The sequence below is a fragment of the Cynara cardunculus genome (assembly GCF_001531365.2).
Source record: "Cynara cardunculus var. scolymus isolate 2C chromosome LG 9, CcrdV1, whole genome shotgun sequence".
NCBI classification, from domain to species: Eukaryota; Viridiplantae; Streptophyta; class Magnoliopsida; order Asterales; family Asteraceae; genus Cynara; species Cynara cardunculus.
In genome coordinates this window covers 12,943,432-12,966,806 of record NC_037536.1, presented here as the reverse complement: position 1 = coordinate 12,966,806, position 23,375 = coordinate 12,943,432, and the positions used below count along the sequence as shown (strand labels likewise).

Genomic DNA, 23,375 nt, shown 5'->3' with positions numbered 1-23,375 from the left:
GATTTTAAACGAGATTTTAATTAAATTCATGACTTTTTTAATGATTATAAAGTTAAAATATTATTGATTTAGTTTAATCTTATTAAAAAATATATACTATATGAATTCACCTCCTTTTATTTGTCTTCTATTTTTATTTTTTTAAAACAAATATAAAATTATCTAATGATAGAAAAACAAAATTTAGATTATTAAATTATCCATCAAAATTTAAGTAGATGACAAAAGAAGTAACTTAGAAAATATTTAATAAAACAAAAATAGAAAATTAGATATCAATATTTATAAATGTTTATATATATATATATATATATATAATTGTTAAAATCCCAAGTCAATCATATCAAACTGTAAGTATATGTGTAGATAAAACGAACAATATCCGATATTGTTGGTCTAAGTTATTACAGATGGTATCAAAGTTTGGAACCAGGCTGGTACACCAACGAGGATCCTGGGATCCTAAGGAAGGTGCATTGTAAGATCCTATATCAATTTGCAGATGAGAACTAAGGTTGCCTTATAAGAGACTATATATCTCATTCATTAGACACTTTTTAATACCACGAATCATATATGTGAACAAAGTAGAAAATATCTGATATGATTGATATAATTTAACAAAAAAATTACTATATTTTTTAGATAAAAGGGTAAGGAGATTGTGGTAATTTGTGGAAGTTAATTGTACAACATGGTCTCCTCCACTCCACCTAACTTTTTGTGACCCTTTTCATCTATTTGGTGGTTGGTGAATAGGAAAAGGAATAGGAATAGGATGGCATCTAATCTCTCAACAATACTCGGTCAACGGTCGATCTATGTGCAATAAAAAGGATATATTAAGTTATATAACATTTAAAACTTATTATTATATAAATATAAATTATAATATGTTGTGAACTATATAAAATAATCAATCAGTATACGTTGCATATTACCAAGACTATTTTATTCTTTTAAAATTACATGAATTCATAAAATAAAATAAAGATACATCACACATGTACATAATAATCAAAACCAAACATGCATTGAAAAGTTAGAATATTGGTACAAATAATTAAATAGAGTTATGAAATAAATATTAATAAATTAAGGTCAAAATTATCGATATACAATAATAGGAACATAAGAAAATTACGACAATCGATAGGATAATCATAACCCAATACTTCATGAGAATTAAGATGTTTGACTTGTTGACTCTTTTTAATCAACAATGACAATATAAATTATATTTACAATGATGGTTTTTTATGACAAACGTTAGAAGGTGTTGTTATATGTATACCTACAAATATTAAAATCAGATACATTGTATATCAAAAATATAGAAATATATTTTTGATGCTAATGTATCTGAAAATATATTAGTATGTAAGAGCATCTCCAATAGAATCTATATAATTTATTTACTAAAAAGGGTTCTCGTGCAATGCAACGAGATACATATTCATTTTAATGTTTCGTTTTTATTTTTTGTCTCTATTAATATAATACAACTTATGTGGTTTTAAGAAAGACAATATTTTTACTTTTGAATAAAAATAAATTTGAAGATATCATAAAATTTGAAAAATTACATGGATATTAATGCCAAATTAATCATTTAAAAGCTTTTTTTTGTACTATTTCTTTAATTCAATTTTATTATAATTTAATTTAGGTTTAGTAACGAGGTAATTTATTTTTGACTTAACAATATAATTTTTATAAAGATAATGATTCTGTTAAAATTCAATTATTATCCTAATTATATTTTAGATTTTTTTTATTTAAAATGAGATGTTTATCCTATATTTAATTATATTTATCTATAGTTAGTCATACGAATTTAAAAATGAAGCTTTAATAAGTTGTACTCAAACACAATTTACTTGTAATCTAAAATTTTAAGTAATATGCATTAATAAACAGTACTTCATACATAAATAATGGTTTTTAAGAGTTTTCGTCAAATATTTTATAATATAGTATACATAATAAAGAATCAAAAGACAAAATCTTTAAAAAAAAATTAAATTTAACTCCAATACATTTTTTATTTTAGAGATTTCAACATTAATTATATTTTTAAAATATTATATATAATTATCATTCTAATACATTTTTAAAAAATATATATAATAATGATGATTCGATCTCATATATCAAATTTTAAAAGAATTTTTCAAATTTAAAATTTTCTCTAGTTTTCCTAATTTTATTCTATTAAATCATGAAAAAATAAAAAATAAAAGTGGGGCAGCCCCCTTCTTCCAGTTGTCGCCCCTACCCCAGGTATAAATGCAACAGGACTTATGCGAGTCAGAAGATCCTGGCTGGAATGCTCCTACTCCTATTATTATATTTTATTTCATCAATTAAATAAATACTGAAACAATGAATTATAAATTATAATACATGAAATAGAAGACAAATTATATCGGTCTTCCTTCTTTTTTGAAAAAACTGTAGTTATGATGGTTACTGCTAATTCTTACTCTTTAGGGATATAGCGTTCGGTTTAAATATAAAGGATAGATATCGTGAGAAAGTATAAAGAAAGACTCGTATGTTAATGATTGAAAATCCTCTGAAAAATCTATTTAAAAATACATGCGTGAATCGACGTGACAAATTATTCATATGGATTCACATATGCATATACGAATTGATTTTTTCAATGAGTCACATGTAAACTTTTCCTTAAACTTTCGTTTCTTACTTTCTCATAATAATTAGGCTTCTTATTTGAACCCTCCACTATATATATATATATATATATATATGTGTGTGTGTGTGTGTGTGTGTGTGTGGGGAGGGGGGGTGTGGGTGGGTGGGTGTGTTTGTGGAAATGTTCAAATGAGAACACCTTTATTTTATGAAAACACAAGAACATTTTTTATTTTAGTCAATCACATGTATTACTATATTCCATCCCGTGTGATACTAAATCAGAGACACAAACGACCTTTGATGTAACCTAGGTTGCAGGCCAAGTCGTCCGCACACCGATAGACTCCCTCATGTGCATAACCTGTGAGAAGGGTATTCTTGATATGATAATAAAATCCATCATATGTGAGATACTAAATCAGAGACGCATGCGACCTTTGGCACGATGTAGGTCGCATGCCAAGTCGTGTGCACAACACATGTATTATCACACATAGTAATGATGTTTTTACATATTCGCAAACTAGAGGTCTCGTTTAAATCTCCACCTCTATATATGTGTGTAAATATATATATATATATATATATATATATTTGTGATGACTTGTGTTTTTTGGGTTAAATATCATATATTTATCTCCTATTTGTGTTTCTAATCGATTTTATAGTAATATTCTTAATGGTTTTTTTTCTCATGGGGTCCTCTCTTTTGTAAATAGTTTTCTAGGAGTAGGAGGCACTTTTATTTTTATCAGGAACCAGTCATTTGGTTAGCAAACTGTTAGTTGTTTTCTAGCCACTGTTTGGTTCTGTAGGATTATACCAGCAATGCACTTGTCAATCAATTATCGCTTTTTAGTTCACATTTGAGTAACAAAGTTCCCATTTTTTTATTAAGCTTTGGAGGATTGATTGTCTAAGTTTGCACACAGAAAGAAGAGACCTTAACAGCTAGGGTATCACATGGACAACTTGGTACCCAAACTCGAATATGGAAAAGAAGAAAGCAACTAACCGAGTGGATCAGCGAGATTTAGAGCTGCAAGCGTAGGAAGGCCGGGACTGTTGGTTGTGGTTTGATGACATTCATACCACCTTGGGCATTTGCCTGTTGAAATCAAATACAAAAAAAAGAACAAAACTATTGGTTGACGGAATCTTTAATAAAAATAGAAGTTGTTACATGCACCCCTTTTGGGGTAGGCTAAATGCACCCTTACATAGGTAAAGGATCATGTGAGAAAGAGAGTTAAAGTGAAAAGCGTAAGAAGGGATCTGGACCGTTGATCATCTTTAATCTCAAACCCACCCATGAATTGCGTTTGATGCGGGAAGTGATCCGGTGCATCTCATCCTAATATGCATCTAAGGGTGAAAATCCCTCCTTACGTTTCTCATCTTAACTCTTCTTCTCACCGGAACCCAACCCCCCATATATTACTAAATACACCCATACCTATAAATTTCCTCCTCACGCACATCAACATCAAGATCTACATTGTACATTCCCAATACATAAATTATCTTGATTCTGACATAAAAGGATGCAAATAGCGGTACTCACATCTTTTATGTCAAAATCAGGTCAAATCATGCATTTCCTAAAAGAGGGGTTTGATGTTGATAGGTGTGAGGAAGAAATTAGTATAACATGGTGCATTTATCATAACCCTGAAAATATCGTACAGAAAACCTAAAGGTTATTATTACCTCATAGTAGGAATTAAAGTTTAGACGCAAAAGGAACTGCCTAAGGAACGGGGCTCGTTGACTGCCGGAAAGCCTGCTGCTACGCAATATGGTGTACAGGGAATTTGATTTGCTGCTAAATTCCTGTAGATATAAAAAACATACCAAACAACTAAAGTGGAATTGTGGAAATGCAACTGTCATTCACAAAGAATATCAGTTTGACCAAAGGGTCGTGGTACTCGGGTTACTGGTAGTTCCTAACCTCCCTTGAGGTGAAAGAATTTGTGAGTTTTGCCTTTTGCCGTATATACATGTACACACTTCCAAAAAGCAGATCAATTGATGTGCTATTGTTGACCGGTACAACTACTGTTTACTGTTTTTGCCTGTTCGCACAAAGTCTTGTTCTTCAAATACTAACCTAGGGGGAAATCATATAAAAATAGTCTAAAAGTAAGAAACCATAAAAACCAGTTTGTATGTATTGTTTCGTAGATGAAATGACACATGTGAACATGCAATGTTCATACAGCGCTGTTTCATAGATGAAACATCAATGAACGTTTTGCGTGGGAAAAAACACAAAAATATGTTTATACCTGAAACATACACTCATACTCACACACAAGAACAAAACCTGTTAAACAATATAAATCATAGCTTAAAATCAAACACACTGAATGATTTTTTGTTGATTTTCATGGGTTTGGTTTCACAGTGTTGTTTCATATATGAAACCGGTTTTCATGGTTTCTAACTTTTAACGGTTTCTATATGATTTGCAGCCTACTTTCCTATGTTTCATGCACTCTAGTTTCTTTTGAAGTCCATAAAACCAAAAAAAATTAAAGAATTCACAAACTTCCCAGTTTAGCTCATAACTCCCAACAACTTCTTCGCAAGTCACCAAAGGGCCTTTGGTCTAGCGGTATGTGAGTCCTTGGCCTTCTAGGAAGTCAAGGGTTCAAACCTCACCAAAGGTGAGGAGGGTGTGTGAGTTTATTTGTTCTATTTGCCGTATATAAATATTATATACTTAAGTCGGGGTTTTTCGCTAGCCCGATAACCTCCAAATCAACATAAGACCAACGTGGAAGTTATTGGTTATAAAGAGCTCACTAGTCGCATTTTATTCAAATTGTCGAAAGAAAAAAAGCAGAATAGCAATTCAAATCACCTCAGTTATACGCTCCAATTCTTCGATGCTTACATCAGTTTCTTGGCTCTCAATCTTCCAGCAGAATTGCAAGCACAGCTTCATGATTCCATCCAATATTCTTGAGACTGAGCCAATATCCAAGAAAGATTGTGATATCAAAGCCGACAAGTATCTACATCACATACAGCAAAATTTTAGCAGAAAAAAAAACACATGTATGTAATAACAATTAGACCTTAAAAAGCATGATGCAATAAAACGTGTATCTTTAACTCACGCTTGATGGAATCCCACCAAATCAGTGAAATCCCGCGATTCCTTTATACGAGCCAGCAATCTGTTCCACTGAGATTCTATCACATCCACCTGATAACAAGACAAGTAAATATGAATGGCTGCAAAACACTTGATAACAGATACTAAAATGTAAAATCATCACAATACTTCATGGAACTCAGAGTTCGCACATAATCCTACCTGTATATAGAACTGAAGATTCCGTATCAAGAACGCCATCTGCTCTCTAACCCTCAACATTGGTCTAAAGCGTTGCCGTCTTTGTTGAGATGTTTTGCCATCTTTAGGGTCACTACGACGTTTAGCAAAATCTGAGTGATCTTGATACATTACATATTCCCATGACTTTTCCAATTCCACTTGGGTTCGCTTCAACCGGAGTAAATACTGAAAGATCCTGGTGTACCTGGAGCATGCTGACTCATAAACACACAAGTCCAGAAACCATGAACAGCAGAAGTCTGCCCCTTTAAATAAATGCGTTAAAAAGGACAACTTTAAGGCCATCTTTGGCAACATAAGCTAGCTTATTTTTTAAGCTTAATGAACCCTCCCCCCTTGGTTAGATATAAGCTAGCTTTTTGATACTTCAAGTAGCATTTCAATAAGCTCCAGGGGTTTTTTGGCACTCTTTTTCCAATTTTTCCCCTTATATTTTCGTAATTAACTTTTTAACATGTGTTTTTAGGTCATTTTAACATGTGCAGACAGCTAACTTTTTAACATGTGCCAACAGCCAACTTATCAGCTATTTTGCCACACATAGCCTAAATGTTCTAAAACAGGGCCCAAGTTATGGGATTTCTGAAAAAAGGATGGAGAAGGAGGTGTGCTGGAGCTATTTATAAAGCACAAGAAACAAATGAAATCAAAGGATATTACTTGAATGCTACTGTGGGTACATGCGAAGAAATGACAAAAAAGGGTAGCATTTGCCACAAAACTGGGAGTTCCTATTATAATGGTACAACCTTGGCAGCTAGCAAAAACTAGGAATGTGTAATTAGTAAAATCAACGATACCTTGTGAGCACCTCTTGTGTAAAGAACAACTGCAAGGGCCAATCAACAGAATATTCTAGGGCAATACCATCCCAGGCATCTAGGGACATCTCTGATGAAGTATCAGATATGGCACTGGGACCTCCATTGGCAAAAGTTGTTGGCTCCCGAACATCTACTTGGGAAGACCTAATGTTGACCCTAAAAGCAGGAAGTAGTTATTAATATAACTATTTGTCTGATAAAACAAATGTAACTATTTGACTGCATAGTATTTCACCGCAATGACACTCTTGAAAAATATTTATCTTCATCACTGATAGTCTTCGTTATGGCCTGCATTAGAAGTATGCAAACATATTTCTCTTTAAATCTGCTTATGGTCCAAATGAAGTGGAGAATATCTGATCTTGATAAAAACCATATACAAATCTCAGTAACAACCCTCATCCCGAAGAGAAGACATCACTTACAACTAAAACAATTGCCGGATAATAGATACACAGAACTAAATTACCATCTGAAACGGAACCATAAGATCTGCTTCAGCAGTTGACTGCCGAGGCGGTAACCGCATCAACTGACGACTTCCCTCAAGAAAGCTCTGGCATACAATTGAAGTTTCATTAAGTTTACATAAAAGCATAAAAAGCATTGATGAGAAACCAAAAGGGTATACGTAATTTTCCATGGCAGGCTTGTGTGCCACAAAATGAATGCACATGAGGTGGAAACGTGAAGTAAAAACCAAGGCTAAATTACTCCATTTATTTAAGAAAAATGGCACCATTATAACTGCTGTATGTTTTATTGTGCTATAGAAAAAAAACAAGGCAAAAATAAAGAACATAGTCATAAGAGCGGTTTGAATGAACTTCATAAGTATACCGTTAACAGAAACATGGTATAGAGAGAGTTGCAACATACTGGGCTTCTGATGTCAATCATCAAATGAGTTCTAAATAAATTAACATGTTAAGATGCAGCTACTTATACGTGGAAGGAAATTTCAAGCAAATACTTTAATGAAAGAACAGCCTCAGTAACCAACATGCTCGTCATATATGGACAAGAATAAATGGTAGATTTCAGTTTTGTTGAACGGTTATGAATTCGAAAATTCCTGTTATGACAACACCTCAAAGTTACCAAGCCAGCAGCATATTCAGGGTGTCCTTACTCAATGTTTAAGTCTTTTGGCATTGCCCTGGTTACCTGGTATTCGTAAAAGGGTAATCTGCATATTCAACAAAATCTATATGCAGACGTAACCTAACAATTATCTGATGATATTGGCTGAATCAATTTGCGAAGAACAATTTTAGCCAGTCTATGTACTTGGTTTCTGATTTGAAGGACGACTCACGTTCCAAGGAAGCACCAAAAAGAAACTATAAAAAACACAACATACTGAAGAAAAGGAACACTAATGAAGTAGCAATCAATTACCTGAAAGAAATCACCTTTTGCTAGAAGAAAATAATCTTTGATAGCTTTCAAATGCCCATTTAGATCAGCGCGGACAACTACAAGCTACAAGTATGGATGAAAAAAGTTAGATACTTAATGACTGAAGTGGAACTACAAAGACAGATAAAAGCATGCCACATCTCTACCTGCCAAAGATGATTGGCTGCAATAGATCTGATTGAACCAATGGCCTCTTCAAATAATCTTTTGTGGAACTCAGATGATTCCTGTAAAAAGAGAATCTAAAATTTCAGACGGAGAAAAGGTCCATAAAAGCATACAACTATGCTTAGCAATATATAAGCTGAAAAATATAAGTATACAACTATGCTTAGCAATAACAAGAATTGATGATATTGTCAAAAGGATAAAGACCTGCAGATTTTTAAGCATTGATTCAATCTTATCAGCCTCTGATTGTGGCAATAATTCATCACCTGTCAACTTTGTATTTGATGAGGGTTCATTCCTCAGAGATTCTTTTAATGTTTGTGGCCCAGTTGCCTGATGAGATAACACATCCACAGATCGGAAGGCAGAACTTGGATTTCGAAGAACCCTGATTGCTTTTCCAGCAAAAAGAATGGATTCTGCCACCTGCACCGGAATGTATTCTGGTAACATATCCTGCAAGAAGATGTTGGAAATCAAGAAGTTTGCCAAGTGTAGAAATCACTTGAAGTTTGATATAAATGAACAAAACTAAAAATCAGTTTTAACATTCATGTATTTCAGCAAATTAGAACTTCTAGTATAGTATCAATAAAACGGTATATCTTGAAGATAATATAAATAGATATTAGATACAAACTATTGCATACCAAGGATATATTGAATCCCATGTACCAATCATTTAAAGATCCATCACTAACAGACATTTGTGCCATCTTTTGAATATTGTCAATGTGAGTCATTTCATTCTCAGACTTTCCTTCTTGCTGCCTAAAAGCATTAACCAACATCCTCTTTCAGACAGCTGTCATCTGTATCACATCTCTCCAGATCAATGTGAGACAACTACAGAAGACAACTAGTTACCTGCTGATGAAAAATTCTCCGTATTGGTCATGAAGAATCCCATATAACATCCAACATGCAAGTTGATTGTACATGACCTGATGTCCATGCCAAAGAAGTCTATATTCACAATGAAAAGAAAAAAAAGTTGGTTTACATTAATTTGCAAGTACATTAACATTTCCTTGCTCTTGAAATTTTTAGCATATGCATAGCAATAAGAATCACAGTAACGGGACAACAAATTTGATGGATGATATTTCTATTGGTAGTCATTAAATGACATTCTGTATGAAAATCAAGAATAAATATGTCCTTAAAATAACATAAAATAAAATTACGAGACCTTGGTCTTATACCATCTTATGGCATTATATGTGACTTCCAAAGTTATACAGTTCGGCTTCCCAGTGCAGGGACTTCACTCATGTCGGAAAAGATATGTAAATTGCCTCTGTTCCATTTGCAATATTTGCATTTTATATTTTACAGCCTTTCGGACTCATTGTCTAAGACCTATGCAGTTTAGGGCTAAGATTGGTATTGATCTTTTCATATCTACTACTGGACTACAGGAAAGTTGGAATAGTTGCATTCTGAGGATTTAATATAAGTTTCTCTTTCTTCTGAGATCTCTCTCTTCTTCAGATGATTCCATCTGGAAGTTTCCTCCATTTACAGAAAGGGTCTGTTCTGACTAAGAAACATTTTGAGGTCGTCAAGTAACCCAGAAGTACAATTTGTTTATATATCTTTCATGCGGTCAACAATTAATTCTTCTTCACTTATCCTATTTACTCTCCAGTTCTTATACGTACTTTTGCTAACTATAACAGAAACGCAAACGAAAAAAAGTTAAGGGATGACGATAAAAAACTAGATGCCAGAAGAATATCATACCGCTGAACACATGCCTGCTGCTCTGGCACCCCACAATGGCATCGTTTATACAGAAGATTAAGAAGTTTCCCTCCATGGATACCATCGCGCTCAATCTCAATAATTAGCTCATAAAGAGGAGGCAAGAAAACAAGAAACTACAATAACCATCCACCAATGAGAGCTCAAAGAACATAAAAGTGCTACCGAAGACTATATGCAATCAACATATACTGCAGAAGCCAAGTCTGCCAGAAAGTTCCGTGGGACTCGAACAATCCAACCTCTATACTTAGAAGCCTAAAGACATAAGAAGAAACCAAAATTATTAAACTACAATACAAGAAAATTCAAATTCCACCTTATTCAGGCCTTGAGTAACTGTAGCCAAAATGGGTAAAGAATCCGACAGCAACTTCTGTTCAATATGCAAAACGGCAGATCGGTAAACAGAAAGAATTTCCACTACGCCATTTGCAATAGCCCTCCTATAAACACTCTGATTGTCCCTTGTCTCTTTCAATATCTCAGAAGCACGTGACACAGAAGACTCATTCCCAGACTTTATCCAGCTTAGATTCCGGGACTTTGTGGCAAATCGATCAAGTTCACGGTAGTAAAACCCCAATGTAATTATATTCTCAATGATATCCCTGCATCTCATTAGCAACACCATGCATTATAACAATGAAAACAATGAAAATACTATGACTTTCATATAAAGCTACAAACTATTGCCGGCTTAGTTCTAAAGGCCATATTTCAGACCATTACAAATTTCCAAAACTGAATACAAGCAGGTAAAATAGCTCCAATTTTAAATTCAATCAGTGATAAATACGTTCTTCTCTGTTATCATTAGATATCACCATCACTTGATAAACTCTTAACCATTACTTAGCCTCTCCCAGAAATTAACAACAGCCTACAAAAGCGCAAATTGTCACATTGTTCTCCTTGTTTACAGAAGGATATAGTTCAATTCAGGCTTGTTGTAGAACTTTTCTTTTTTCCCTTCGATTCGTAACATCCTATCCTGTGAAAGCCTTCAGCTCACAGAAGATGAGAAATACCTTTCGGAGGGTTGAATAAAAGAAATATCAGGAGCAACTTTGAAGGTACATTGATTGGGCATGGAGTCCTCCGGTGAGAAGCCGACGGTTTGCCGGAATTCCCTCTCATCGATAATTAGGTCTCCAGTATACCCTAACAGTGCCAGTAGGAGTTCGTGTAGCATCTCAAATCATCAATTTCACACACTCACATCAGAACAACAGGAAGATTGAGACGATCGTTTGCTAAAATTGTCGGAAGGATGAAGATGATCGACGCGAAATCGCCGGTTAACTGAATTTCGAAAATGCAGGCTCTCGTTCGTATTTTTGTGGCCCGTTTGGAAACCAACCGGGTCCAGCCCAATTTTAGAAGCCCGTTTTTGACAGAGAATGGAGCCGATTATCAAACACTTACCCGGTAAGTACTTATCGGTAAAATTTAAAACTATTATTTATTTATCGGGTAAGATTTTAATCCATGAAAACGACATTGTATGCAACAATTCACCCGATAAGTGCTTACCATGGTAAGAGTCGTCGCCCTCACTTATCGGGTAAGACTCATGGTCTTTGTCTCGCTCTTACTGGGTAAGATTCTTAGTCCTTATCATATTCATCCGTGAGGTAACGTGACTTATTAAGCGCTTACTCGGGTAAGTGTTTGGTAAACGGCCCCTAAGTTACGGTTTTTTATCCCTGTGGTTATTAAAAATTACGAATCTTGTCCTCAGGATTTTGAAATTATGATTTTCGTTTATAGAGTTTGCAATTCGATGTTGTTTTCGTCCCTGAAACTAAGACTAGCTTCTATCTTTAAGTATGTGGGATGAAAATAGCAAAATAATTGTGAACCATAGAAACAAACAGCAAAAATTGTAAATCATAAGAACGAAAACAACAAAATCTCGGATCGATTTATCAAGTATCAACGTTATTTTCATAGAGTCATCCGGTCTGCCCTTGGGGATCCGACATTAATCCTCCCATACCTACTAATTGATGTACAAACTTTCTGTGTATGATCGTCACAAATTAAATTACTTGGAATTCAACAGGTCCTCTTTTTTCTTTGTTTTCTTCTTGTTTTCATAAAAATTCTCATAGAATCGAGAGGCAAGAATTGGACATCCAATTGCTTCGATTTCAAATAAAAAAAACATCAATACTGATATCGGTTAGAACAAGGAGCAAGAAAAATGAAAATTTTATTTTAGTGATAAATCTTGTTAATAAAACGAGGCTTATAGAGTTCATCTATTCCTAAATGCTAAGGGAGGATTAGGGAAAACAAAAACAAAAGGGTACATGTACATGTACCCGAAACCGACACAGGTGGGTAGGTAAAGGGTTCCTCCGCAAGGTTCGTCCACGGAGGGTGAGTCAGGGCCCCTCAGCCTACGGGGTATTAGCAGCCGTTTCCAGCTGGGTTTTTTATCTATGGGCCTAGCAAAATAAAAATCCCCCCCCCCCCGCGGTCTGATTCTACCATAGAGGCAAACGATAGACGTCATAAAAATAGCCAAGTTTTTGCTAACCGACCCAAAATAGTCACTAGTTTCAACAAAAAAGAAATTGAAAAATCCCTAATCTTTTCAGTGTTTTTATGTTTTATAGGCCCACTAAGAAAAATTGTTCTGTCAAAACCTAATATTGTGAACCCATTTTAAGTAAAACTTTAAGGGGTTTTGCCCAAACCTAATATTGTTATGCCAAAACGTAACTGGCCAACAAAAAGGGTTTTGCAAGAAAAAGAAACTTGTAAACGGGTCGTCAGTCTATGCTACTTTGCAAAAAGTTGGCTGTTTTATGATGGGTCCTCCTCAGGTATGATTATTCTTGCGAATATCCCGTGATCAGTTGTCAAACACTTTAATTATTAAACCACAGTGTAAAATCAAAAGGTTATATTCATCTTCAAGTCCCCAAAAGTTCGATGCTTAAAACGATTTGCTTCCCCATTTTAGTTGACGGGTGTAAATCAAAACATTGTATTCATCAAAAGACAAGTTAAAGTAACAACTAAACATATATTGAACGACATTATATCAATCAGTAAGCATACTCATAGACGACATTGCCATGCATGTGAAACGTAACAGGAAGCGTGATGAGACGACTAATTTACGTTGGAGAGGAAGAGCATGTGCAACTAACACTGGAATTGAGTTTGTTGCACGTGCCCTGCATCTCCAACAGATATCACTCGTCCAAAATATTGTATAATCTGTAGCAGATATCACTCGTCTGAATTATAATGTGATATGATAAGACATAGAACATGAACACAAAGTGTAGTTTTATGGTTGTCTTCTTGGGTATTGGTGCATTTATATAGTTGGTCTATGGAGGTTTTAAGAGTTGCATCATGATGATCTCATAGGGACAGAAAACATGCTCTCATTCTGTAGCCATGGGGTTATGTTACTTTGTTTTGCGTGTTGTTGACAATCTCTTTGATTACATGTTGCAAAACGAAACATGTTCGACAATTGTTGAATGGTTTTGTGTAGAATTATTAAGTGGTTAGAATGATTAGGAGACTCTCATGATATGGTGCAAAATGGAATATATAATGGTTTGGTAATTGTTTACAAATAAAATAGGGTGTTGAATGGTTAAGGTAGGCGCAGGAAACAAAATCATTCAGAGGGTTTTAGAACCATTAGGAGACAAACTTTTTTTGTCAAACAAAATTCACCTCTTAATGGTTCATAGGTTGCCTCTTAATGAAAATATTAAGAGGTAAACAAACAACCCCTTAGTATATCCCAGTCAAAAGTAGTATGAAATAGTGAAAAGTACATAAACCTGTATTTAATCCATAAAGAACTTTTTATAGATTTTAGTTGAGTCCCAACATACGAGACAAATTACGGTGGTTTGGTTGTGTTAGTAAAAGACAAATGGCGACTTCAGTAAGGAGGATAGAAAGTGTGACGATCGAGGAGCGAAAAGTGTGAAGGTTTAGACATGACCTCTGATAGGAGCTCATGAAGACGTAAGATTTAGTTAACAAAGTGGGGGTGGCGTGGAGAAATGTAGCTAGAGTTGACGGGTTATCATCATAATAATCACATCAGGAAAAAAAAATTACTTTATAACCTCCTGACAGAATTTTCTCACAAAATAGTCAAGAAACCGCAAAAGCTCTTTTTCTTGCGGTTTCACAGCTTGCAACTTTGGCTTGTTTTTTGTGCGTAGATGCAAGTGACTACGATACTGCAACTTGTCGTTTTCTTAATGCTCTTTACAGTGGATGCATCATATTTTATTAGAATCCACAATGAAAAGTGTCTTGCAGCGTTGACTTGCGGTTTCTTTGCTGTTTTATAAAGAAAAAAGTGTAAGGTGACTATAAAGTAAATGGTTTTTCATGAGGTGATTATTTGAGATGATAACCTGATGAGAATTAGTAAGTTAGATTAGGAGTGTAACTACATTAAATTAGTTATATTTTTCATGTATCTGTTCCTATCGAACCAGTTTTTCAAATATTCATCATTCTCGACTCTTGTTTTTTTTTTCACACTTTTCACAAGTCAAAGATCTTCACAGAGACAACCGTTTTACGATTAGATTCTGAACGAAGTAATACTAGCATCAGATATTTAGTGTTGTGATGAGGTAACTATAAATTTGATGAGGGTGGGGGTGGGGGTAGCGTGTTGAGGTGCCTTTGCGCAAATCTGTAAAAATAAATAAGAGTACGAATTGCCAATAATACCCTTTGAGAACAAAAAAAATTCAACCCAACTTGATGCATGCGTTTGACTTGTATGTGTGTGAACAATAGACAGCTACACGACGTTACCAGATTCTCCATTTGACACTTGCAATTTCCTTAAATGTACCACTCGACAATCTTGCTTACATATGCCTTTGGAAGATTTTACATGAAAAGACAATTTCACCCTCCAACCTCCACATATTCAGATTACCAATAAATCCTAGTCTTTTTTAGGTCAATCGGTTCAAGCCTCACTGATGTTAAGAAGCGTGTGTGATTATTTGTTTTATATAAATATTATATACTTTTGAAAAAAAATAAAATTTTACCAGTAAAGCGTAGCCTCTCTAGAGGTCAGACTCAAATGTTACCAATGACAGGGAGTGTGTAGTTATTTGCCGTATATATATAATATACTTAAAAAAAGATGAGATTTTATGTGAAAAGACAAGTTCACACTCATAAGTAAGATGCAACCTACAGACCAAAGGGTCATTGGCCTAGTCTTCCTAGAGGGTTAAGGGTTTAAACATTGTTCGTGACTATTTGCCCTATATAAATATTATATATACTTCAAGGAAAAGATGCAACCTACAGATTAACCGGGTGAACAACAACGGCATCATGGTCCTGGATTTATGTCGTTCACGTGTCCAGATTCAAGTTATGGACTCGACTTCAATACAAATCGACAGAAGATATCGCAGAACAAATCAAGAATCTAAAAATTCCCAGATGTACTCATCATCTATTCTATTTCTTGGCATACGTAATCAACATAGGGCTATCGGGGTTTATCTTGAACCCTTGGAGACTATGCATCGCTACAGTTGCCTGCATTTCGTCACCATACTCGATAAAAGCAATACCTGGTTTAGCTTCAACCATTCTTACTTCTTTAAACCCTTGGTGCTGCCCAAATAGCATTTGAAGCATCATCGATGAAGTCTGATGAGGAAGATTTTGGATGAACAAGATGTTGTTTGGTGGAGCCGGGGCCTCTGGTATGGCGGATTTAGCACCACCCATATACGGTATTTGTGATAACTGCACCAACGGAAAAGAATTAGAGAGAGGCATACAAGGCCATATTTGCGGACCACAGAGACGGACCTATAATTTTTTTCAAGTGGTGGCACCATTTCACTATAAAAACGAAGCTATGGATATTTTTCAACAAAAGCGTTATTGGTCTATTGGTTAGGCTTTTTGTATGTGAGCCTGTGAGGTCCTATGTTCAAGTCTCTTATCTTAAAAAAGTTCAGAAATATAAATAAACTTGAAACTAAAAACTAAGGAAATGATACAAATCAGATTCGAACCAGCGTTTGGAAGGGTAGAAAAGACCGTGCAAAGCAACTCGGCCAAGAGAAACTGTGTCACTATTGAAAAAAATATACAGTTGCACCGAATACAATAATACGGTAGCCTCTTTCACGACCCTAAAAAATTTACACTACGATAGAGGAATGAAGCGGTGGCCCATGCCACCGTTTGCACCATAGTGTCTCCGCCCCTGAACAACCATAAGCTAGCTAATTTTTGGGCTTATTTAATAAGCCCTATTTGAAAAGGTATTTCAAGTAGCGTTTCAATTTTTCAATAAGCTCCTAGGACTTTTTTCCAATCATTTTTCAACATGTCATATAGTTTACCAACTAGTTTTTTACCAAACATGACTAGTTTATCGGTTAACGGCGAGCTTATCTACCAACTAGTTCGCTAAACATGGCCTAGGACTTACCAATTTCAGTCTTTCTACAATTCAGAAAAGAAACTAGAAATGTACAGTTACAAAGAGAAGGCGAAAGAAGGCATATATTTATCGAAGAAAAGTATCAAGAGCAGGAGAATGAAATCGGTGTGGTAGCTATATGACTTTTGATAATCATGGCATCAAATATTGTGTCAACACAAACTCAGAACTGTAACCTAAAAATCGTAAAGAGAACTGTTTTTTGTCAGTTCCACTGGGGTAGCCGTTTATAAGATTTTCCCTGAGTTGCACCATTTCAGATCACCCCAACCCAACCAACAACCACAGCTCCCCACACCCACCACCACCCAACAAAACTATGGCACCCCCACCCAACCGCCCCAAATGGCTTACAATTTTCAGGTGTTTAACCATTTTGTTATCTGCTGGTTAAGAACTTCAGACATTTATATCTAGAATCCATGTGTTATACATTCAACAATCAGACATATACGAAACAATATAAGGAAGGTTATATCAATTCAAAGTCAAACCATGCAGCTTTGGCAGATTAGAGCTTCTCCATAATTTCTCCAAAATGAAGAAACACAAGTCAAAATCATCAAAAAGAAAATATTCCAACTCCAACCATTTTCCCATTTTGGAGATTCCAATATAAGTTATATTACTCCCTCCGTCCTAGAGTAAGTGTCCACATTTCTATTTATGTTTTTCCCAAAATAAGTGTCCGGTTTCAAAAATGGATAACTAAATTCTCAAATCTAACCTTAATCAATGCACAAATATTTAAGCGTTGTGAAAGAGAGATAAACTAATTAAAGGTAAAGTTGTCATTTGGTCGACTAAGAAGTGTAATAATTATGCATGTCTATAATTGTGTGTCATTTCTATTGAGAAATAATTTGGGATAGAGGGAAACATCAAAATATTCGAGAATATTTTTCTAAAAAAAATCTCTCTTCTCCATTTTTTTTGGTGGGCTGGGGAGTTTTTTCTTGGAAAGAATAAAAAAGCAATTCTCTCTCTTTCTCCATTTAATTTTGGAGGATTCTCATTATTTGTAGAAATTTTCCCTTTCTCTCCTACTTTCTCCATTTTGGAGAAGCTGTTGGAGCAAAATAAACCAGCATAAAAACTCCAAAATCTATTTTTTCTCAATTTTGGAGGAGCTGTTTGAGATGCTCTTAGATCCACAGAGAAGTCCTACAATATCTGATTGAATATTTGAATGTACTAAAAACAAAGCATTCTTACCTGAGGGGTAGCACCATATGCACCCGCATAAGCAGCATTTGCACCAGTTGATGCTTGATTTGCATCATGTTGCCCTTTGCGTTTCCTTCCTGTTGAATAAGAAAAGACCAAAATAAGACAGTAAGGATAAAACATAAAGAATGGATGGCTAAAACAAATAATAGAAGGCAGTGCTAGGAAAACCTTGCAAATTTCCCATATTCTAACTTATATCTGTCCTTCTGTCTTCATGCTAAACTCACTTGTTTCATAATCAGTATAACACACTAGTATTTGATCTAAGGGGTTCCAACACACAGACAATCAGGAAGGTGTAGAGTAACCCATGATCATGCATGTTTATCACATAAGATAAATAATCCCGATGTCGGATCACTAGTCTCATCATGCACCCCCACCCCTCTCCTCTATAGCTGCCTCAAGGCATACAATAGACATTTCATTCAGGTGACATGGAGTAGTAATATTTTCCAATTTCTCATGCTCTCCAGCTTCTCTTCAGAATCCTGGAAACTTCCAAAAAGAAACTTCTTGACAAGTTTTGATGTTTCTCTCACATCTCTCCGATTCCTATTATGCAAACAGGAGTGTTCACGAACGCAACCAGAGGAAAGTTTCCTACACGTACATACTACCCAGTGAGAGGTTGGGTTTGTAAATGTGAAACAAACTTGCTCCAATACCATGTTAGATAAATGAGGTTCCAACTCAAAACCATTTGGAAGCAAGTGATAACCCACAGGCCATGATCATGTATACTCTACACATAGGTAGCATCTACGATAAGCTTAAAGAACATAAAGCACGATATCTTGGAATCAATTGACTGAAAAGAGAAAATCTACCAATCAAGTACAGGTCTCAGTTGCTAATCCACCCACCCATCCCCCCAAAAAAAGATAATTGAATGCAAAGAAAGCATCAACAGCACTACTGCTCACTTTTAAGCTATAATCCACCAATCGCTTGACAACAAGCAATTCAAGGTAATGTAAGAAGAAAGACAGATATTATAACCATAAAGAGATCAACCTCACGTTTACAGAAGCAGAATGAAAATTTAACCAGGCAGACATGGAAGAAGCATTTTATGTACCATAAACTCAGAAACATAAGTTCCTAGGTGGAAAAACAATTAGAAGCCTAAGTAGTAAATAGGTTGAGAATTTACTCTCTGCTGTAACTGGGGGTGTTAATCAAACTGCACTAACCACCCGCACCACATCATGCAGTTTAGAATTTTGCATGCGGTTATGATTTGTATTTTTGGCAAACCACACTATGCGGTTTGCTTTGCAGTTTTGAATTACAAGCTGTACCACACTGCATTTTAATATATATATATATATATATGTGTGTGTGTGTGTGTGTAGTAACATATTATATTTAACCAAAAAGTGATATATAAAAAAACTCAAACCCTCACAAGATCCCTACAGGTTAAAGAAACAAAAGTGCTACCTTTCTCCTCGTGCCTCTTTCTTTTTTCCCGAGGGACGAAAGTGCCATCTGTTTTTGCTATGACATCTGATTTTGTCTTTGCATACTGTATCCTCTGTAACATTAGAGTAAAGTGAGATTAATATAGGTCAAAGAAAACATGAATCTGAGGTCTTTCTGATTGGACATGATGTGTAAGAAAATGGAAACATCTTCTGGTTGCATAATGCATTCATCAGTACATTACCGAGTGAAAGGGTAATAATGTTGCAACAAGCATGAAACATGATTACATTGCCAAACTAGCATATTCAAGAGTTCAATTAAAAAGTGCATGTCCATGAGTTGCATACATTTAGACTTCCTATTTTTTGGAGGCAAAAAACAACTCAGGAACTAAATATGATGTTCAACATATATATATATATAGAATGGCCAACTCCTCATGCATGACCAAGCACACAAGAAGCAAAATGACAAGACATTCAATTAAAATCATATATATTTCAATGATGCTATTTCTTAGTGGTTAACTGATGGGAATCATGCATCATCACGACACACCAATATAGTCCCGGCAACAACATAAAAACAAGAAATAAGTTGAAGCACTAACTATATTTCATAACCAAAATTCATCCACTCCTAAAAAAGTGCATGGTTTCCACTAGCCATAGGTTCATATGTTACTTAAAGGTAATAATCAAGGTTCTAAATGGCATTAAGCATGGTATTGCAAACAGGTCAAGACACAAGCCTTAGAAGCCACAGCATTTTTCAAGTCGTAGGTTAAAGCGGCAAATCTATATATATATATATATATATATATATATATAGATAGAGAGAGAGAGAGAGATAGAGAGAGAGAGTTTGTTTCAAATACAACCCATCGTATTTGTACATATATATAGAGGCCATCAAACAAGAACAATACCTATTTAAAAGAACACGAAAACAGGCAAATCACGTGCAAAATCACATGTGATTGTACATTAATGGTCAAAAAAAGTGTCCAGGCCACTTGTAGATGCGTCTTCAGGTCGCCGGACAAGGTCACCTAACCTAAATCACGTGATTTTGTATGTGATGTTAGCGTAAAATCACATGTGATTCGCCCGTTTGCGTGTTCTTTTAAATAGGCATCGTTCTCGTTTGATCCTCCCTCTCTCTCTCTCTCTCTCTCTATATATATATATATATATATATATGATTATATGTTTTTCACTATTACTCAATTATATTTAACAATTTCAATTCATATTAAAAGAAGAAAAATCTTATAGTGATATCATACATATAGAGACCTTACAAAGAGAGCTCATAACAACGTAAAATACAAAAATTATACAACCATTTTGAAATAAATTAAAATTAAAAATCCAAATTAAGTCAAATAATGCCTTCCAAAACACTCGCTCCATAACCTGCCTCAAGACACCATGGCGCACGCCTCGCTTTACATAGCTGCTACAGGGGTTTAACGTGGCTTCAGAGACGTGTCTCACCCCATGGCGAGCCTTTTAGAACCCTGATACTAATTATCATTTCTGATTTACATTTCTATTTACTTATAAGAGTGTTCTCTCTGGTCTCCTGATGCAACCTCGAACTCTTCGAATGTGAAAATGCGTGTTAAAGTTGTTTCGAGAGTATTTAACAAGTATGAAATGGGCTTGTAATACATCACTCAAAGAATCTCACAGATAGAAACATAGGCATCAAGTTGATTAATCTTGTTCCACAGGAAACAAAATTAATGCACTTCCTTGGTCAACACTGTCATTTCTTTTACTACTCAACAACGCCAGAATTGATATTTGCCACAACCATTTGATCTTATGTCCTGATTAAAACAAGATTTTCAGTTACCCTTCATTCCTGCTTAGCTCCCAAACTTCAGGAATAGGTCAAGGAAGCATCGTTCATCCATGGCTGTTAGATTATATCATTTTCAGTTGTCTTTATATAATTAATGTGATTAGACACACCTAACCGAGTTCTTTTTATTTGCAATTCTATATGCATATGCTGATATACAAACATTTGTATATCAACACTACCCTTCTAAGTTGTGCCATGCTGATATACAAACATCATAGTACATCATACATTCTATGTTATCAATGATGCTTTTGTTTTTATCATAAATAGCTACTGATTTGCAGGCCTTGAAGACCTTCAGCACATGGAGCTACAGATTTTTTACTTTTTCAGGTTAGGTTTCTAGCCTGACAAGCTATGAATGGAAAGAGTGCATTTCTCTCTAGATCCCCTGATGGGATTAATCAGAAGACTAACAGATATAGTTGCAAACCCCAACACCATGGTAGGGGATTGAGCTTGGAATTGTAACTGAACTAAAAAATCAGCTACAATTTTGGAACTAAACCAGCTCGCACTCCATTTCAAGCCTCAAATTCAGGCTCCACTTCATTGTAATTACTGGCGATTAAAATTTTTACTCATAGCAATAAGCTGGATGGTGTTGAAAGAATTAAAATCCAATTAAACGAAGAAGAAAAAAGTAGAAGAATCCCAACTAAGAGTAAGGTAATATCAATATCCACACTAAGCATAATATCTAACCACGACGTATATAACAAAAATAAGAAAAATTAGAAACCAAATTCAACACACCATGGGTTTGTCGTAGAATGGGAATCCCTGCATTTGTCTCAAAGCACTGGTGGCAGACGAAACTTCCTCAAAAACAACCCAAGCCTGTCCTTTGTGCTTTAGGGTTTTGAATGCTAGTATCTCCAATATTTTCCCAAATTGCGAGAAAACCGCTTGCAACGATTTCTTCAGCTCTGAAAAAAATTAATCACTCACGCTTATATTTCCACAAACATTTGCACACATACACACACACACAAACGTTAACATTCAAATAAACATTGATCGAATGAAAAGCATAAACGAAGAGCAACTAGGGCAAAATGGCGTTTAGCAACGCAGGTGAAAAGGAATTTACCATCAAGCTTGGTTTTCTCGTTGAGATTGTTGATGTATATGGTATTATTTAGAGGAACGTCACCGCTGGCCGCCATATCCGCGATCGTTCCCGTTCGAAGTCGCTGATGAATAGCTCGGAGAGTAGAGAAGCAATTTCTAGTTGGAAAGAATACCAGCATGATATTCAAAAACGATTACCGGCCCAAAATATCAATTCATATTGGGCTGCTTTTCATTGGGCTCTAAGTTAAATTGGGCTTCAATAGGTAAACCCACCTACAATTTTACGGCCCGTTTCAAAAAAACTATACAATTGGTTTTTTCTTTAAAATCATCTACAATACAGTTATGTTATTTTAAAAAATTTAGGAAACGTTTGGTTCAGACAGAGGAATAAAAATAGGTATGAATATGAAAATGACAAAGAATGAAAATGGGAATGAATTTCCATTTCCCTCGGTTTAACCTGGAATGAAAATCTGGACTTCTGAAGGAATGGACCCATTATATTATAAAAAATCAAACAATTTCTTTTATTTTCATTCTCATTGATTACTGCTTAATACCTCTTATCAAACACCCCTTTTGAGATTCAGAAAAATTTGTATCAGTAGTTATACTAAAATCTCCTATAAAATACAGGGAAAAAAAAGATAGAAAATGGAGAAATCTCCAAAATTTTAGAAGAAGAGGGAAACAGAAATATAAAAATACAGCATACTTGTTGAAAATGCTCTAAGACATATACGAATACTTTGAGCTTGGATGGGAGTTTGGTTTTAAGTTTATGGAAATTTGGGTTTGTGAAATGATTTGAAATATTTGGTGTGTTTGATTTATATGATTTGGAGTGGAACTGAATTTATAAGAACAAACTATAAATAATTGAAAATAATAATTAAATTGTCTTTTATTAATCCATTATTATAAGACGAATGTTTTTAACTTATATAACATTATTGCAAACGAATCCTGAAAATTTCATGAAATTCAACCATCCCCCATGACATTTATTCAGATTCCGGGATTTCAATTTCGTACTTTCCTTTAA

The 23,375-nt window shown here is 34.8% G+C and overlaps 2 protein-coding genes across 3 annotated transcripts; both read right to left on the bottom strand.

Moving 5' to 3' along the window:
• Positions 1 to 3,619: 3,619 nt before the first annotated feature.
• Positions 3,620 to 11,413, bottom strand: LOC112518655 (gamma-tubulin complex component 4-like). 2 transcript variants are annotated; one of them, XM_025126429.1, is made up of 16 exons: positions 11,250 to 11,413; positions 10,538 to 10,829; positions 10,198 to 10,334; positions 9,319 to 9,417; positions 9,102 to 9,222; positions 8,656 to 8,907; positions 8,427 to 8,507; positions 8,260 to 8,343; positions 7,328 to 7,414; positions 7,091 to 7,146; positions 6,832 to 7,026; positions 5,990 to 6,215; positions 5,790 to 5,878; positions 5,531 to 5,684; positions 4,372 to 4,494; positions 3,620 to 3,769 (listed from the first exon to the last, which is right to left on the bottom strand). In XM_025126429.1, the coding sequence occupies exons 1-16, from the start codon at positions 11,411 to 11,413 to the stop codon at positions 3,695 to 3,697; spliced, it is 2,235 nt and encodes a 744-aa protein (XP_024982197.1). In that variant the 3' UTR covers positions 3,620 to 3,694. The 2 variants fall into 2 exon arrangements, with proteins under 2 accessions (XP_024982197.1, XP_024982198.1); XM_025126430.1 differs by lacking the exon at positions 8,260 to 8,343.
• A 4,123-nt stretch (positions 11,414 to 15,536) lies between these two features.
• On the bottom strand, positions 15,537 to 22,480 carry LOC112518579 (U1 small nuclear ribonucleoprotein A-like). Its single transcript, XM_025126328.1, has 5 exons — positions 22,344 to 22,480; positions 22,007 to 22,179; positions 19,391 to 19,484; positions 17,930 to 18,018; positions 15,537 to 16,005 (listed from the first exon to the last, which is right to left on the bottom strand). Exons 1-5 carry the CDS (start codon positions 22,417 to 22,419, stop codon positions 15,712 to 15,714), a joined length of 726 nt encoding a protein of 241 aa, XP_024982096.1. The 5' UTR covers positions 22,420 to 22,480; the 3' UTR covers positions 15,537 to 15,711.
• Positions 22,481 to 23,375: the final 895 nt, after the last annotated feature.

Bases quoted from the DNA above. Each gene is read 5' to 3' on its own strand.
- LOC112518579 (XM_025126328.1), bottom strand. From the start codon at position 22,419: ATGGCGGCCAGCGGTGACGTTCCTCTAAATAATACCATATACATCAAC. The intron at 22,180-22,343 runs GTAAATTCCTTT...AATTTTTTTCAG, and splicing joins CGAGAAAACCAAGCTTGATG to AGCTGAAGAAATCGTTGCAA. The intron at 18,019-19,390 runs GTAGCACTTTTG...CTTATTCAACAG, and splicing joins AAAGAGGCACGAGGAGAAAG to GAAGGAAACGCAAAGGGCAA.
- LOC112518655 (XM_025126429.1), bottom strand. From the start codon at position 11,413: ATGCTACACGAACTCCTACTGGCACTGTTAGGGTATACTGGAGACCTA. The intron at 7,147-7,327 runs GTAATTTAGTTC...CTTCTAATGCAG, and splicing joins TTATGGTTCCGTTTCAGATG to GCCATAACGAAGACTATCAG. The intron at 6,216-6,831 runs GTATCGTTGATT...AGCATGCTCCAG, and splicing joins ACACAAGAGGTGCTCACAAG to GTACACCAGGATCTTTCAGT.